The sequence below is a fragment of the Leopardus geoffroyi genome, chromosome B2 (assembly GCF_018350155.1).
Source record: "Leopardus geoffroyi isolate Oge1 chromosome B2, O.geoffroyi_Oge1_pat1.0, whole genome shotgun sequence".
NCBI classification, from domain to species: domain Eukaryota; kingdom Metazoa; phylum Chordata; class Mammalia; order Carnivora; family Felidae; genus Leopardus; species Leopardus geoffroyi.
The window spans coordinates 111,437,006-111,453,902 of NC_059332.1; the positions used below are offsets into that span (position 1 = coordinate 111,437,006).

The 16,897-nt window shown below is 36.4% G+C and overlaps 1 protein-coding gene across 2 annotated transcripts in view; it reads right to left on the reverse strand.

Annotated features, from left to right (window-relative positions):
* TRDN (triadin) overlaps positions 1-16,357 on the reverse strand; it is a 389,767-nt gene extending 373,410 nt beyond the window's left edge. The window contains exon 1 of one of the 2 annotated variants that reach the window (XM_045499455.1): positions 16,037-16,357. In XM_045499455.1, the coding sequence (XP_045355411.1) occupies positions 16,037-16,058 (22 nt within the window). In that variant the 5' untranslated portion in view covers positions 16,059-16,357. The remainder of the gene's footprint in view (positions 1-16,036) is intronic. The other variant, XM_045499454.1, reaches the window with a different exon arrangement.
* Between the last annotated feature and the right edge of the window lie 540 nt (positions 16,358-16,897).

A 16,897-nucleotide genomic window follows, 5' to 3' on the forward strand; every position in this document is an offset into this window, starting at 1 on the left:
GAAGGATACCCATTCCAAAGAAGAGCAAGATGTCCTCATTTAAGAACTAAGAGAGCCTTTTGAAGAAGTTCACTCTACAATCATCCAAAGACGGTGTGGACAACATGTATTATATATTGTGTGTAGGTGACTAGATAAATATACAAGTGTTATTGATTAAATAACAATTTGTGTTTCAGAAATATTCATAGTATTGAATGTAAGCAGATTAACTGTAGAGATATTAAGAAGGAATAAATATTGCACGAACTACAATCCTCTTTCCAAAGATTTGCAATTATCCATTGATGACAGAGACAAATCAAATGAGGTGTCTCTCTAACTTTGCTTATTATTAGGGGGGAAATGTTACTTACAAGTTTATTGGAAGGAAATTCAGTATGCATTTCTGCAGAAATAATAATCTAATTAATTATTAATTATTGTTAATTGTCCCAATAATGAGCTCTGTGACCTTGAAAATGTGGCTTCTTTTTAGTCTCAGGTTTCTTATATAAAGGGGAGACTTATTTACTTAAAAAGTGACTTATGTAAAAATACATTGTGGAAAAAATTTTGCCTTTCTTCTATGTCAACTTTATATGTGCCCTCTGAAAATTTGTCTCAGTGTATAAGACAGACTTACAGTAATCAGATAGGCAGCAGCATATTAGTTTTCTACTGCTAACATAACAAATGGCCACAAACTTGATGGCTTGAAATAACATGAATTTTATCGTGCAGTTCTGAGACTCAGAAGTCTATCATAGGTCTCAAGGGGCTAAAATCAAGGTGTCTGCAAGGCTACGTTCCTTCCTGGGGGACCAGGAAGAATCAGTCTCCTTGCCCTTTCCAGGTTCTGCAGACTACTGTGCTCCTTGGCTTATGGCCTCTTCTCCCATCTTTAAAGCTACTGGCGGCTGGTCAGATCTTGACATCGCATCTGCCTCTAACCACAACCAAGAACATTCTCCACTTTTAAACTCATGTGGTTAGTTTAAGCCATCCAGGTAACCCAGGATAATCTCTCCATCTCTAGGTACTTAATTTAATCACACCTGCAAATTCCCTTTTGCCATATAAGGTAACATATTCGCAGATTCTGGGGATTGAGGCATGGATATCCTAGATGGTCATTATTCTATATGCCATAACTAATATTCCCTCTATTCTTTTTTAAAGTTTTTTTTTTGAAAGAGAGAGAGAGTGTGGGGGAGGGAAATAGAAGGGCAGAGAGAGAATCCCAAGCAGACTCTGCGATGTCAGCTCGGAGCCTGACACAGGGCTCTATCCCACAAACCATGAGATCATGACCTGAGCTGAAATCAAGAGCTGAGTGCTCAACCAACTGATCCAGCCATGTGCCCTTCTCTCTATTCTTTATCAATCCATACACATTATGTGAGCACTACTCTACGCAAGGTGTTGCTTAGGCCTGTTCTGTAAATTATTGTGTGGAGATCTTACAAATTTAAATTCCTTGGTCCACAATCAAGACATATTTTAAGCACACTAAATCACCACCAACCCCGCCAAAAAAAAAAAAATGCCCATTCACATTTGCAGAATCTCCAAGTGGGGTGTAACTGAGAATTTGGTTCAGTGAGTCTTTCGACAGCAGGAATTTTCTTCCTCTCTCTCTGTCTCTTCTTTTCCTTCTCCTCCTTCTTTCTTCTCCTCCTCCTTTCTTTCCCTTCCTTCTTCTCTTCCTCTTCCTCCTACTACTTCTTCCTCTCTTTCTTTTCCTTCTTCTTCTCCTACCTCTTCGTCTTCTTCCTCTTTTTCTTCTTCTTTTCTTTTTTCAATTAACATACCTCCAGGGACTAGAACACTTTTATAATAGCTAACATTCCTTAAATATTTTTGGCTAAAGTAATGAATGTGTGGACAAATGAATGATAAAGTTGTAGAAATATAACAATTTTTCAATTGACTAACATCATGTTGAATCTGGCTGAAGCAGCTGTAAGTTACCAACTAGACAATGGGTGGTATAGAATTATAGATTTAATTTGGTAGTCATGTGGAAGATGGGTTAGGGGTCAGGAGATGAGATGGATGCTTATATCACAGTAATAGTGTAGCAGTTATGTATTGTTGCATAATAAAACATTCCGAAACTTAGTGGCCTCAAACTTATATAATCACTCGTTTTTCTCAAAGATATGCAATTTAGTTAGAGTTCAGCAGGTATGATTTGTCCTTGCTCCACAAGTATCACCTAGGGTGGCTCGCCTGGGGACTGTAGGATCCATTTTCAAGATGGCTCACTCATATGGCTGAAAAGTTGGTGCTGGTTAACAGGGAGCTTAGCTGGGTTTATCAGCCAAGGACTTGTTTCTCTCATTATGGTTCTCCCAACAGGGTGCTTAAGCTTCTTATAGCATGTTTCAAAAGTAAATATCCCAAGAGATCTATCTTTGACAGCCATACAGTATCATGTTTATTGTATTTTATCTGTTGAGTTGATCAGATGAGTCTCTCTGGATTCAAGAGGAGGAAAAATAGACCTCACTTCTCAGTGAAAAAAAAGTCAAGATCACATTATGAGAAGAGAAAGTGGGGTGGGAAATATTGCCACTGCCGCTTGTGAAAAATACAATGTGTCACATACAGGGATCCAAATATGAAATGATAGGAGTTTAAATTAAAGCAGGAACAGTGGGGATAAGGAAGAATATATGAAATCAAGAAATGAGGAATCTAAAAGTTAGAGACTGAGCAAATAGGAAAAAGACAAAATTCTGCAGGGTCAGAGGAATAACTGGGAAGAAGTTAATGAGTTTCTGTATGCATATGTTGAGCTCCTGACCTCCATACACCTTCATTCAATAATATTTGTTGAACAATCTCTTTTTTATGCCAGATTATGCTGGGTCTAAATGTCAAATTTGAGGGGTGCCTGGGTGGCTCAGTTGGTTAAGCATATGACTCTTGATCTCAGCTCAGGTCTTGATCTCATGGTTCATGAGTTCGAGCCCCGCATCTGGCTCTGCGCTGACAGTGCAGGCCTGCTTAGGATTCTCTCTCTCCCTCTCTCTTTGTCCCTTCCCCTCTTGCACTTTCTCTCTCTCTCTCAAAATAAGTAAACAAACTTTTAAAAAAATGTCAACTTTTGGGTTGCTTCTTGTACAGTCTCAAATAGGGGTCATTATACATTGAGGATTACTTCTTTATCTTCGAGAAGTTCTTACTATTCTATTCATTCTCTCCCTGCTCTCCCAAATACCCATTTTATTTTATATATCTTATAGGGATACATCAATTTCTTCTGAAAAACAAGTTAAGGCATGTCTAGTAGATGGCCACTGAGGTCACACTTTGTCTATGTTTTCAACTAGATTTAAATGATAATATATACGACCCAATCTGAGTAAACAAGGTATCTTCTTTATGCTGAATTCACCTTTTTAACACAGATCATAGTGCCATGAAATAAATACACATTGATGATAGAATCAGAGAATATTAAAGCTAGAAAGAAAAAAAAAAGATCATAACAGTATCATTCATAACAGCCTCTCAACTTTAAAACATTCAAGTGGATAAATAAATTATGACAATCATACAGTGGAATACTGTGCAGCAAGAATAACATGAACTACAACTACATACAACAAAATAGATGAGTCTTACAAACATAGTGTTGAATTAATGCAGCAAGAATTATGCACAGAATAATGCATGCTGTGTGGTTCCATTTATAGAAAGAACAAACTTGGCCAAACTAAACTATATCGTTTATGGATGTGGAGGTCATAAAGCTATAAAGCAAAGTAAAAAAATTGTTATCAAAAAAATCAGAATAGTTGTTCCCTGTGGAGAAAGGGATGGACAAAGAGGAATCTTGATTGGAAAGCAAAACCAAAATTAGAGTCAGTGGGTGGGTAACAGATGGGAATATTCTTCAGAGGTAATGGAAACATTGTTTCCTGACCTGGATATTGGTTATGTGGATATCATTTCCTTATTGTTTAGTAAATGATATACAAATATATATGATTTATGCAGCTTCAGTGCCTGTATTTTACAAAAAGTTTCTTTTTTAGTATTTTAAAAACTGTGATGACTCATAATATTTTTTAACACTGAACTGATGAGGTGGCTGGTCTCTTGAAAACCAAGTGGGACACTGTTATTAAAACATTGCCACAGTTACCAAATTTTTTTTCCCTTAGAGCTTTTGTGCATTCTGGCTTCTAGGTCAGTGTTACCTAACAGCTTAATTTTAAGTGAGTTCCTGCAATATTGGAAAACATATTTGTCATCTTGGTAGTGTTGCAAGGAATTAAAGAAACATTGGAAGTACTTTAAGCAGACATGCAGAGTTCAATATGTCACAATATAAGTTGACTATGAAGTAAGGACATATAATCCACTCTCAAGTTTATTATTTAGCTTCTGTAATACTGTATGAGAGGCAATTTTGCAAAGTACTATCTTTCAGTTTACCTATCAGAGATGTTTCCACCTGTGCCTCTCTTCAAATTATGCTGTCACTTCTTAACTCATTAGCTCAAGGACACAGAAAATAAGCCATCACCTTTCACTGATTTTTCTCCAGAGGAAATTGGGTCATTCCATTTGGTTTGTGAATCCCTTTGCCCCACACTTCTTTAAAATTATCATCTTTTTTTTCCCTTTCTACTACAGAATTATAAGTGCAAATCAAGACAGCCAAATATAATTATATTTCAGTAAGAATTTCATTCTATCCCAAATAACTTTCTAATCATTGAAATAGATGGTATATACCATAGGGGTTATACAAACTCTTAGTTGGTAACTGACTGGAAAATATTAAAAAGATCTTCTCACTAATCCAAATCTCTTATATTGGCCTAAAAGAATATTCTATGTAGAACTGGAAGATAACTAAGTCAGAAGTTTCTCATAGTTGAGTACTTTAATCCCACCTCCTTCACAACCATTAGAATTTATGCTCATCTTTGCCTTAGGTTCTTGTTGGTTGCTCACTGGGGTGTAGTTAGCATCTCCATTGGAAGATGTCTGTAATTGTTTGTGGAGTTAAAATGGTAGTGACAGGTGCTACTATATGCTAACTATCGTGCAATGTCTTGGAAAGATCTTTGACTAATTCTCCTGCCCCAAATGCTAATAGAGGATGACTCCTCCAGCTTCGATGCTCTCACATAGAGCATGAAACCAAGGTATTAGTAAAAATATATTAAATAATTGTTTGCTAGATATATTAACCTGAAACTTTTAGGATCTAGGGATGTTGGTGAAAACTTAATTCTTTGATTTTCCTTTATGCTCCTGTTCTTTCATTTAGAAATATCCTTCAATTTATTTGTTTTTAAACATTTCTTATTTATTCTGAGAGAGAAAGTGTGAGTGGGGGAGGGGCAGAGAGAGAGGGAGAGAGAGAGAGAATCCCAAGCAGGCTTCACACTGTCAGCCCAGAGCCCAACTGGGGCTCAAACTCACAAACCATGAGATCATGACCTCAGCTGAAATCAAGAGTCAGACATTTAACCAACTGAGCCATCCAGGCACCTCCATTAGTATCTTTCAAGTTTTAACTTAATAATAGTCTCTGATCAACCATGTCTGTTTATTCTCCTGCTTCCCCGGGTTTCCTGACACTCATACCTCAAAACATTTGATTTCTTTGTTACACATTAATTTATACTCTAGTTATTTCATATGTGTAAATGGCGTCTACTTTAATCTTGAGTGATGAGAAACCCAGGAAACTATCTCACAGTTTTTATATATAATTTTATCTGTACTTCTTTTAGGCAACTGACAGCCTTCTCTCATATAGTTATTTCTACAATTATCTCATCTTCCCTTGAGGGCTGGTTTACATATATTTCACATCTCATCCACAGACTTAACACAGTTACTGGCCAAAGCAACTACTTGAAGTGCACATACTTATTAAATATCTTTGAGTGTGTCAGCAGGTTTGTCCCTTTCCATCCATAAATGAATGACAGAGGAAAGGGACAAAGATAAGGACACCATGTTCCAAAACACCTGGTTATTGAGATCCTATGGCACTCAAAGACAGGGACCCAGGCTGTATTATGGTTATGACAAGTCAATTCTAGTCAGGACCTGAAAGGTTTTCACATCCAAAGACTGGACAGGAACTGAATAGTACACCTGGTCTACTTGATTCAAGAGATAAGCAAAACTTCCTGAGACCTGCCAAAGCTATTATTTCTAATATAACCCTTTCAGTCACTGTGAGCAAAGTCTTTAGAGGTTTCTGCTGAGTTACTACTTAAATCTAGCCATTTCTGCTACCTTAGGTACTTCCTCATCATGTCTTCTGAACTTTGGACTAAGGATCATGTCTCTTCATCCTGTCTTTGATAAAGGCCTTTCCCTAGTATCTCAAAAACCCTCTTGCCTTCCCTCAATGCTTAATGCTGTGCCTTTATAGGACACCATAACAAGACCACTGGCCTATAACACCAGTTCCCATAGCACTTAGAACAACAGTGACCACAAAATTAGTTTGTAACAACTGATTTCTCATCATTAACCTGAAGAAAGTCATTTAGTGGTCATTTTTATGACAGTGTTATTTCATTTTTTTTCATGAATTGAAAATAGTGTTCCCAAAATACAAACTAAGCTCAAGTAGGGTATTTGAGGATCAAAAACAGCAATGGACATACAAATACTGGGAGCACACTCACATCAGAGGGCCAAAAACTAGGGATTATATCAAACTACTGGTTCAAAATAAGTCATGAATGTAAGACATCCATCCTTTTCCATGATACAGCAATAGGGGGCCTTAACAAAACTAGAGTGTTTAAACCAGGATTTTTATCCAGTTTCTTAGCCAGGTAACTCTGTACCTTGACCGTCCTAGGGCCTCATCCCATAGACCACTAATTCTCACCTACCCCTTATCTCTTTTTCTTTCATCTCTTCATTGATCAAACCTATTCATGATCTCTACTTTGGCCAACGATTTCATGGTCCAATAATGGCATGTGCACTGCAAATTACCAGAGTGAAGAATAGGACACTCAATCATTCTAAAGTTACTTTTTTAAAGCAAGTTTCAATGTGTCCTCACTGATCATAAGATTTATGAACAATAGTATGATTTTGTCAACTAGATCAAATAACTCATCACTCATAAATCCAAACTGGAGTTTATGTTTTTAAATCTGTTCAGTCTTCAATCTAATGATTATCTTTTGCCCTTTTCTGTTTGTTTTTCAATCTACTGTATCAGAATCAGGGACTTCGTATTATATCTCTTCATTTCCCCATTGTCTGGTATTCGGCTTGGGACACAATAGGTTCTAAAATATTGACTACAACTGAAACTCCGACATGACCTCCTGCCTTATAAACCTAATTATAGGTTGGTAATTAATACCACAGAGTCTATAATTTTGTTATATTTCAAATGGATGTATTTTCTTTGTTTGCTTTTCTCTAAATGCAATGCCTAATGCTTCTGCATATTTAAATTCACAAACTTGGCATTTCACCATACTGTGGTAACTTCTAGATTTTATACCACATTCTTTTCCCTCAGGCAATTATACATAAGTAAAATAAGAATAACGATGGATAAAAATAATAGCTCTGGCACTAGAGGTCAAAGAAATGTCACTTTATAATTACCATTTTTGTTTTGATGCCATATCAACTGTCTACCACAAACAGAAAATTCTCTGAGTCATATGATGATTTATTTTAGCAAGCAACAATAAATTTTCCAGGGAAATCTTGCTAAAAATGTTTCAAAGTATAAAGAAGTAGAAAATGATTCTCTCACATCCATAAGCTCACCAATGCCCTAAGTTGTATATATGATGTGTATATTATATTAAGAGCTCTTTCTTTTGTTTCTTTCTCAGCATTTCATTAACCTGTGTAGGGGAGAGGAGGAGGAAAGAGCAAATGAGTAGCAATGATAAAACCAGTCTCTAACAGCAAGTTCTAGCCTCACGTGCCTTGCTAAAAAGCAGGTTGCAGAACATAAATTATCTTTGTTCTTCTAGATTAAAAGATTGTAGCTTTAAGTGAAGACCACATACCCCAGCCCTTGCCACAGATACCGAATTAGAAACTATATGAACCATACATATTTAAATGTAATACGAAGTACATCATAAGTGAGATGGACTCAATGGTTTATGAGGAAACAGCTCATTTACATACCAAAGGATCTCTCAAAATCGTAAATTCCGTGTGCTTTTGACAGCTTGACTTCAGGCACAGAGATGTGGAGATGTTTGATGTTTAGAGAGCATAACTAGTACAGAGAGAAGCAGGACTTTATTCATTACACATTTGCCAAGGATATTCTTTTTAACTTCCTTTGAAGATGGAAAATACTATCTTTTCTTGGACCAGAAAGTTCATCGATCTCTGCTTAACCCTCACTTGGGGCAATACATGTTCATGTGACACTCAAATAGGCACTTCCTATGAGAAATTATTCATGGCACTCATGTAATTCAGAGAAAGTGGGAATTTGGGATGCAAAACTTAATTTTGCTAGATCTTCCTAGAACTTTAAGTTGAACAGAATCTAAACTCCATAAACTTGGACTTATTGTATTATGCTAATGCATGGTTTCTAGATAAAGGTTTTCCCCTAAATTTCTCATTTTAAATATGTTGCTTTAAATAATACTTATTTTTTTAAAAAAATATTAAACATTTTGCTAAAGTATTTCTTTTTATTTGAAGGAAGAAAAGAGTAATGATTTAAACTTCATAACTGTAAAACCAAAAGCTTAACTGGAAAATCTATGTATGCATTCTCTTTTCAAATTGATATATTCAACCCAAAGGTCAGCACAGACCGCCTTAAAATTGCTTAGTTGCACCATTTTATGTTTCCCTTATATTAAATATTGTTAACTGATTAAAAATTAATGCAAACAGCATTGAAGGCTTTAAGTCTCTAAGGATTCCTAAGCCTTTAGAATAATAGCTGAATAGGCTCAATTCATTTTTGCATTGTAAAAGTAGCATGGTTTTATAAATCAGAGTCACAATGATGACCAAAAACAAACAGGAAAAAAATTAAGTAGCATTTAAACTGCCAAACAGAACATCTTCAATGGGTGCCGTGTGCTTAAAACGTGATAGAAAAAAAAGAATCACTCTTAGAAATAATAACAAAAGCTACAACAAAAAGCTTCTTAATGGAACCCAGCAAAGGTTGACACTAAAAAGATACATTTTCTGTATCTGAAAACATTCTTCTGGCCTTATTATTCGGCCCCTCCCATGAGGCTCCTCATCCTCCCCCAGTGTGTGGTTAAGAAGTGGGACTACTGCTGGAACCCAGATTTCTGACTTAAACTCCATGCACGTTGTACTCTATCACACTGCCTTTAATTATTTTAATGCTGTTCTCTCTCAGCTCTGCACTCCTTGTCCTCTCTCACTTTCAATGAATTATGTCACCCACTGGTTTTCACAATTTGCTTTTCTTCTCTTTTTCTAAATTCAACTTGAGCAGGAAAGAAGATTGAGAAGTTTTAGAATCAGACTAATCAGGTTTATGTGAAAGGTCTTTTAGGCTTTCACTGTTTCTGTGATATTTTTAAAAGATATTCATGCAAGACTTGGTCCTTAATACCCTGTCAGTAAATACCATGTTCCTGACTACAGCATTTTTTGGAACTATTTTTCTTTGCCTCATATTGACCTCTTGGGTTTTTAATTTCTTCTCAGGTTTTCACATGGACCATTTTGAAAATGATCTGTTACTAATTAAGATGTCTAAGTAATGTCACTAATAATTTTGAGAAATGATATGAAATGAACCTCCAAATTCCCACATCATAACAAATATATTTAAAAAGCATTGTTTCCTTTTCTGCTATTACAAATGTAATACACATGTCTGGACCCCTCTGTCTAATACAAGCGTATTTGGTTTCCATTTCAATGACAGCAGACTGTTAATATAGACAGTAATTTGCACTTACAAATAAATTTGGTGGTCAATGGATTCATTGACCCATGTATATAACAAAAAGTAAATTGTTACTAAAAGTATTTACTAAATACACCAGCTCTGTTCTTTTATTCCCCCTAGCTCTTTATTAAGGAAAAACTTGAATATTCACAAAACAGAATGTTATAATGAACCCATCATCAGCCTCGATATAATCAAGTCATGGTCAATCTTATGCCACACACAGCCCATTGACATTCCTCTGTGGAATATTATTTAAAAGGAAGTTTCAAACATTGCATCATCTCATTCATATATATTTGAGTATGTATCTCCAAATAATATAAGAAGTTTTAAAACATACCACAATATGGTCATCCCTAAAGACAAGGTCATCATCACTACCATCAAACATTCAAAGTGTGGGGAGTTTCCAATTATTTAATTGAAATTTTTTAAGGTTGTTTGAATCATGATCCATTAATTATACACATTATGATGGGTTGCTTTATTTTCACATTCGGTTTTATAGGTTTCTTTGACATCTCTTTTTGTTTGTAGTAACTCATGTGAAGGAATTTTGTTGTTTGTACTGCAGAGGTTCCCATAGCCTGGATTTTGCTGACTGCCTGCTATGGTGTAGTTTTTAGCATACTCCTCATCCGTCTATTACTTGATAATTAGAGACGGTGTTCCATTCACTGCTTTTCTTTCGTTTCTCTTTATTCTGGGTTTTGTTTTTGTTTTTGTTATTGTTGTTGGTTTTCAATCTGAAGAGTTAGTTCTAGCTCTCATTTTAATGGTTGGTTAGGTTTTGCCTTATATTTTCCCAAGAGTTTACCTTTCTGTGGCTTCCAGACTTTTTATCTATTGATTTTTGCATTGTCTCCTCCCAGCCAATCTACACTTTAAACAACCTGTGCAAAAGTCTTTTCATGTAACTGTGCCTGTTATGATCCTATCATGATCCTATCATGATCCTCCTCCAAATATATTCTCTTGTCAATGTTAATTTTAAAATGTGTTCATGGGGGCGCCTGGGTGGCTCAGTCGGTTGGGCCTCCGACTTCGGCTCAGGTCATCATCTAGTGGTTTATGGGTTCGAGCCCCTTGTCGGGCTCTGTGCTGAGAGCTCAGAGCCTGGAGCCTGTTTCAGATTCTGTGTCTCCCTCTCTCTGCCCCTCCCCCCTCATGCTCTGTCTCTCTCTCCTTCAAAAATAAACATCAAAAAAAAATTTTAATGTGTTCCTAGAACTAAAAATTCTATATGTGGTGTAGACATTCTATATGTGGTATATCACTTTTTTTGAACAGGAGAACATAATTTGGAAGTCATTAGGTGTTGAACCTAGTGCTTCATCCTCTTCCTCCACCTCCCAACCCAAGTCATCTCTACTTGGGCCAAAATAGCCACTCTTGATTTGGCAAGATAAACACAAATATATAATCTGGATCTCCTCCTACTTGTAATTTCACCGTCTATTGCTCTAGGTGACATAACTTGTGTGCATAGTTAATTAGTCCGGTTGTGAATTCTTGACCTCTTTTCTTGAGAATGACAATTGCCACTGAGGTGCTATAGAATCTGTTGAAGCAGTGCATTGTGCAAAACAAATTACTATTTTCGCTCTAAATTTTGAACATCAAATCCTCTCACAGGTTTGTTACAGAAGCAGTAAAACATGGTTGAGCTAAAAGAGAGGAAACAATCCCCTACTTAGTACAACAAACCATTTCCTGAATCCTGAAATTATATAATTGAAGTTGAGAGTTTGACATAACTTCTAACTTTTTTTTACAGAATTTCCCTTAACTAAGCATTCTAGTAAATTATAAGTTAATTATAAATAGGATCTCTACCAACTTGAGTCTATTACATAAAAAATTTGTACTTTCCTATGTTTTAAAGGTCCTTGGACCCAGAGAACACAGCTATATAAATATTATAGTAATGCATAATTTGTATATTTGTTACCTGGCAATTTGAAAACATTACATATTTCATCAACTTTTAAAAAGGTTTCTATGTTTTCAAAAAAGCTATGAAGAATAAACTATACTTTAAAAGAAGAATTAACTATACTTCATTATTAAAAGTACTCAAAAGGTAGTTTTGCATAATGCTATATGCTGTCAAATGCTGAAATTGGTGGTTGAAAATTCACAATGAGACTCATAGGGGCGCTAACTCTGGCACTTGTCTAGGAATAACTAGGCCTCTGGAAAGAAGGTAGAGGCTATTTATAGTCCTAAGCCCTGGCACTCTTTGAGTTTGATCCAGTCTGTGGCCTGATTATACCTGATCAACCTAGCATGGGCCATAGCAGAATAAGGGCCTAGCGTAGGCCCCCATCAGCCTCTGAAACCACACTAGGCTAACAGTCTCACACACCAAGGAGAGGTATTCAGCATGTCTCAGGTTAGAGATCTGGATGTGAATCCTAGCTACACTATATACAGCTGTATAAATTCAGGTGAATTCCTAACCTCTCTAAACTTCAGGTTCTTATTCTATAAATAGCAATAGTAAAAATATCTATCTCAGTTAAACTGAGGATTCAGTGATCACATAACAAACTTCATACATTGCTTGACATATAAGGTCTTCTAAATAAATGTGAAATATTATTATAATTATATTTATTAATTCATCATGGCCAGAAGCAGAGATGCTGTTTCCCTAAAATCCTTTGGCTTTCAACTTTGGTCTAGTTCTACTTCGTCTATTGCTCTGTACCTGAAACACAAAAGCATTACTTCATTCCGTCAGATGAAGTAATCCAACTTGGACCATGCAGTGAAAATCTTAACAAAAGTTCTTAATAAAGGTTCTTAATAAGGTTCCTTTTTTTTTAATATGAAATGTATTGTCAGATTGGTTTCCATATAACACCCAGTGCTCATCCCAACAGGTGCCCTCCTCAATGCCCATCCCCCACCCTCCCTCCCTCCCACCCCCCATCAACCCTCAGATTGTTCTCAGTTTTTAAGAGTCTTTTATGGTTTGGCTCCCTCCCTCTCTAACTTTTTTTTTCCTTCCCCTCCCCCATGGTCTTCTGTTAAGTTTCTCAGGATCCACATAAGAGTGAAAACATATGGTATCTCTCTTTCTCTGTATGACTTACTTCACTTAGCATAACACTCTTCAGTTAATAAGGTTCTTAATAAAAGGTTAATGAAGGTTCTTACTAAGGTTCTTAGTAAAACTTAAGGTTTATCCACATGACCTGCATTATAGTTGAATAAGCATTGATATAAGCCATAGGAGACATGAATTTTATCTTCAGACTTCCTCTAATTATCAATGACCATAGGAGAGTGGTATAATCTGTATGAGCCTCAGTTTTCCAAAAACTGAGGTCAGGCCAGTGGACTAGAGCTCTCCAAGGGGCTACGCTAGCTCTAACCTTCATAAGTGCTATGTGGTGTTTGCTTGCTTTGTGATAAATGGATGGGAAGGGTAATCAGTAGATGCCCTCAACTACTGGTACAGTACTTACATTTTAGAAATGTGCCCAAAAGTGGGGACAAAAGAAATACAGCAGATGAGTCAAAGACTATTCCAGACTAAGGGAAGAATGTGTACCAAAGTTCTGCACAAAAGCACACCTCCTATGAAAGACTAAAAGAAGGCTACTGTGGCCAGGGCCCAAAAAAGTGTGACTCATGAGGACAAAATGAAAAGTGTGTAGGAGAGAAGTGTGCAGGAAACTCTGGATAACCACAGAGAAGGACTGAAGTGTCAAACTTAAAAATTCAGCTATTTGAATTGACAGTCTAATTTTTATTTGAGAAATATGATTAATAAATTATTCCAGAAAAGAAAAAAAAGTACATCAATGGTGTTCAAATGACATAGATCCTATGAAATGCAGGGGGTAAGGAGAGGAAAGTGACCATCACTAGATGGTGTTTTTACACTTTAATTTATTACTAATTCAATTACTTTTATGGGAGACTCCAGGCAGTCTTTTGAAAATCCTTTAGATGCTCCACATGGAGAAGACAGAAACAAAAGTTCTATTTAATAATTAAGAATTCTCCCATAAAAAAAAAAGTTATGAATCAAGTGCAAAGGTCTACAAAGATCATCCACAGGCAAACCAAAAATGTAAAAATGTTTTGGTCAAGTGACCTCCTGAATCAGCTGGATGTGCACATCCCATATATAGGGAGGGAAACACATTCACAGGTATCTTTTTAATTTTTTTAATATGAAATTTATTGCCAAAATGGTTTCCATACAACACCCAGTGTTCATCCCCACAGGTGCCCTCCTCAATACCCATCACCCACCCTCCCCTCCCTCCCACCCCGCATCAACCCTCAGTTTGTTTTCAGTTTTAAGAGTCTCTTATGTTTTTAATGTTTATTTTTGAGAGAGACAGAGAGAGAGCATGAGCGGGGGAGGGGCAGAGAGAGAGGGAGACACAGAATCCAAAGCAGGTTCCATGCTCTGAGCTGTCAGCACAGACCCTGACATGGGGCTCAAACTCACAGACCGCGAGATCATGACCTGAGCTGAAGTTGGATGCTTAACCGACTGAGCCACCCAGGCGCCCCATAGGTATCTTAATAGCTTGTGCAGGGTGAAGCAAGAAGTTGTTATAGATAGTTCTCTTTAAGACAAACTAAAGGCCACATGATACAGAATATCTAAAGAATAGGAAAAAATTGCTATTTATATTTAGTTAGCAAATTCTGAACTAAAATTGGTAAAGAGTAAACCTGATATCCTTTTATAAAAAAGAAGAAACACAAACTAGATCTAAGGGAGCTGGCTTCTAATCTTGGCAATGCCATAGTCTTGAGCAAGTCACTGAACATCTGAGTTTTAGTTTCTATTTCTGCAAAATGGAGATAATAATGCCAACTTAATTGAATTGCATGAGGTTTAAATAAGTAAATACAAAGTCCTGAGAAAAATACCTGATAAACAGAAATCTCTCAGTAATTGTTTTTATTAATTTGGGGTGCCAGGCTAAATTTCTCAGTGGAATATACAAGTAAGACATTTCTTCTTATAAATATTGACTGAAAATCTCCAACTCTGAAATCACTGTGTGTCCATACTAACGTCTACGCGAAGAGCCAAAACCACACGTTCTATTTTTCAGTTGTCTAATTAAAAACAAACCAGAACAGCATTCAACTTGGAAGCTGATGAGAGCACCACCTGTCTGATTTTCTTACAGCTGTCAGAAGCAAATTTTAGATCCACCTCTTAGATTTTTACCCCAACTAGAACTGGATTGTGTCTGTATTTAAAATGCTTTAGTTGTTTTAAAGGGTCCTTTTATTCTAAGAAATATAAATATTTTTATATATTTATATATTTGCATATAGGTGAAACGATTGCTACCATGGTCGAATAATTAAAAATTGTGTTTTAGTTAGGGCATAAACCTTTTCAGAATAAGCACTGAAATAAAATATTTACTTTTACAGAAAGATAGAGTTCCTTGTGTAAATGCAAAAGAGACATGAGTGTGTGAAAAGAATCAGAATTTGAATTGCTTTATTTTAAAATCATATTTATCTATATTTTGTGTATTTCCAAACCTTGTCTCTGACTATCTACCAATAGTAAAATGTATACAAATTTTGTGGGGGCACTTACATCTTAAGTTGTATATAAATCTTATATACGTGTGTGTGCATATTTATACATTGAAATTAGAAAGGGAAAACAAATTTAAGATCCGCATTTTAAAATATCATAAAGCAAAAGTACTCAAAATCATTCTTCCATGGTTAAATATTAGATGCAACATTTCAAGTTCATCGTGGCTTCTATCCTTTTGAGCCTTGTAAGTTTTGCAAGGTTAGATATTAGCCATGATGTTACATGACCATAGCTATTTATAGAGGGGCCGGTTACAATTGGTACCTGAGGCCTTTGGCATAGCACACAACAGTTTCCACATGCAAAATTTCAGAGAAATCCCTTCTCTCCCCCAACACACAGATCTATCAGCATCTCAGCACCGAAACCCACTTCTCCAATCCTGTATAGAATCATTGATTAAGAAAGTATCTAAAAGCAACATTTAAGTCGACAAATGGACGGTCAATGTCACTATCGACTTCCACCTTTTTTTCCTAGTCGGTACTATTGGAAAATGGTAGCAATACCTTCAGCAGTGATCTCCGTCATGGTGGTTGGAGAAAGGAAAAGGCAGGTGAAAAGTTCCCGTCAAGTGGCACTTTGCAGAATACTTTAGGATTTGAGAACTCTGATAGGGGGTTCTGTGTGAAAATGTGAGGGCTCTTCTTTTCCTGGCTGTTTCTGCTGCTCCTTTGTTGTCCTGTTGAACTTTGTCTCTTCTCTGCAGAGTTCTCCCCCTGGAAACAACCTGAGCCCTTTCCAAGCTGCACTTGTGGCTCAGGCAGAAGTATCAGCTTCGAACAAAAATAGCCTCATTTCCCTAGGACTCTTCAGCACTTTTTTTTTTTTTTTTTTGGCACTCTAGTGGAACACACACACACACACACACACACACACACACACACCAGCTCTCCAGCCCCAAAGAAAGATAGGCCAAAACAAAACAAAACAAAACTAGAAAGTACTGTCTAAACCCCCACAGTTTCCCTAAGATAATTACAGATCTTGGGGTCTATGTCAGAAAACATGAAATAAAGAGTTGAAAGTAATCTTATCTGTGATAGCTCAGATTTATTCTTAGCGCCCTTCATGCTCAGAACATTCCTCTTCCCTTATTTGGTGTGGGGAGGGTCCTGTAACATCTACCAGAAGCAAAGGGGAGGGTAGTCTTCTGTCATTTTCCCCAAGGTGATTCCCTATTGGTCTAAATCCACTTAGCAAGTGCAGTTATTTATATAGGGCCACACTTAAACTTGCAACTATTAAATCCTGAAGCTTCCTTGTAGGGGATTAAGATTTTCCAAACATGTGAGACCTGATGAATTACTTGATTTTTATATTCTCTTTAATTTCATACCGAAAACAAAATATCTGAATTTTTATCTATG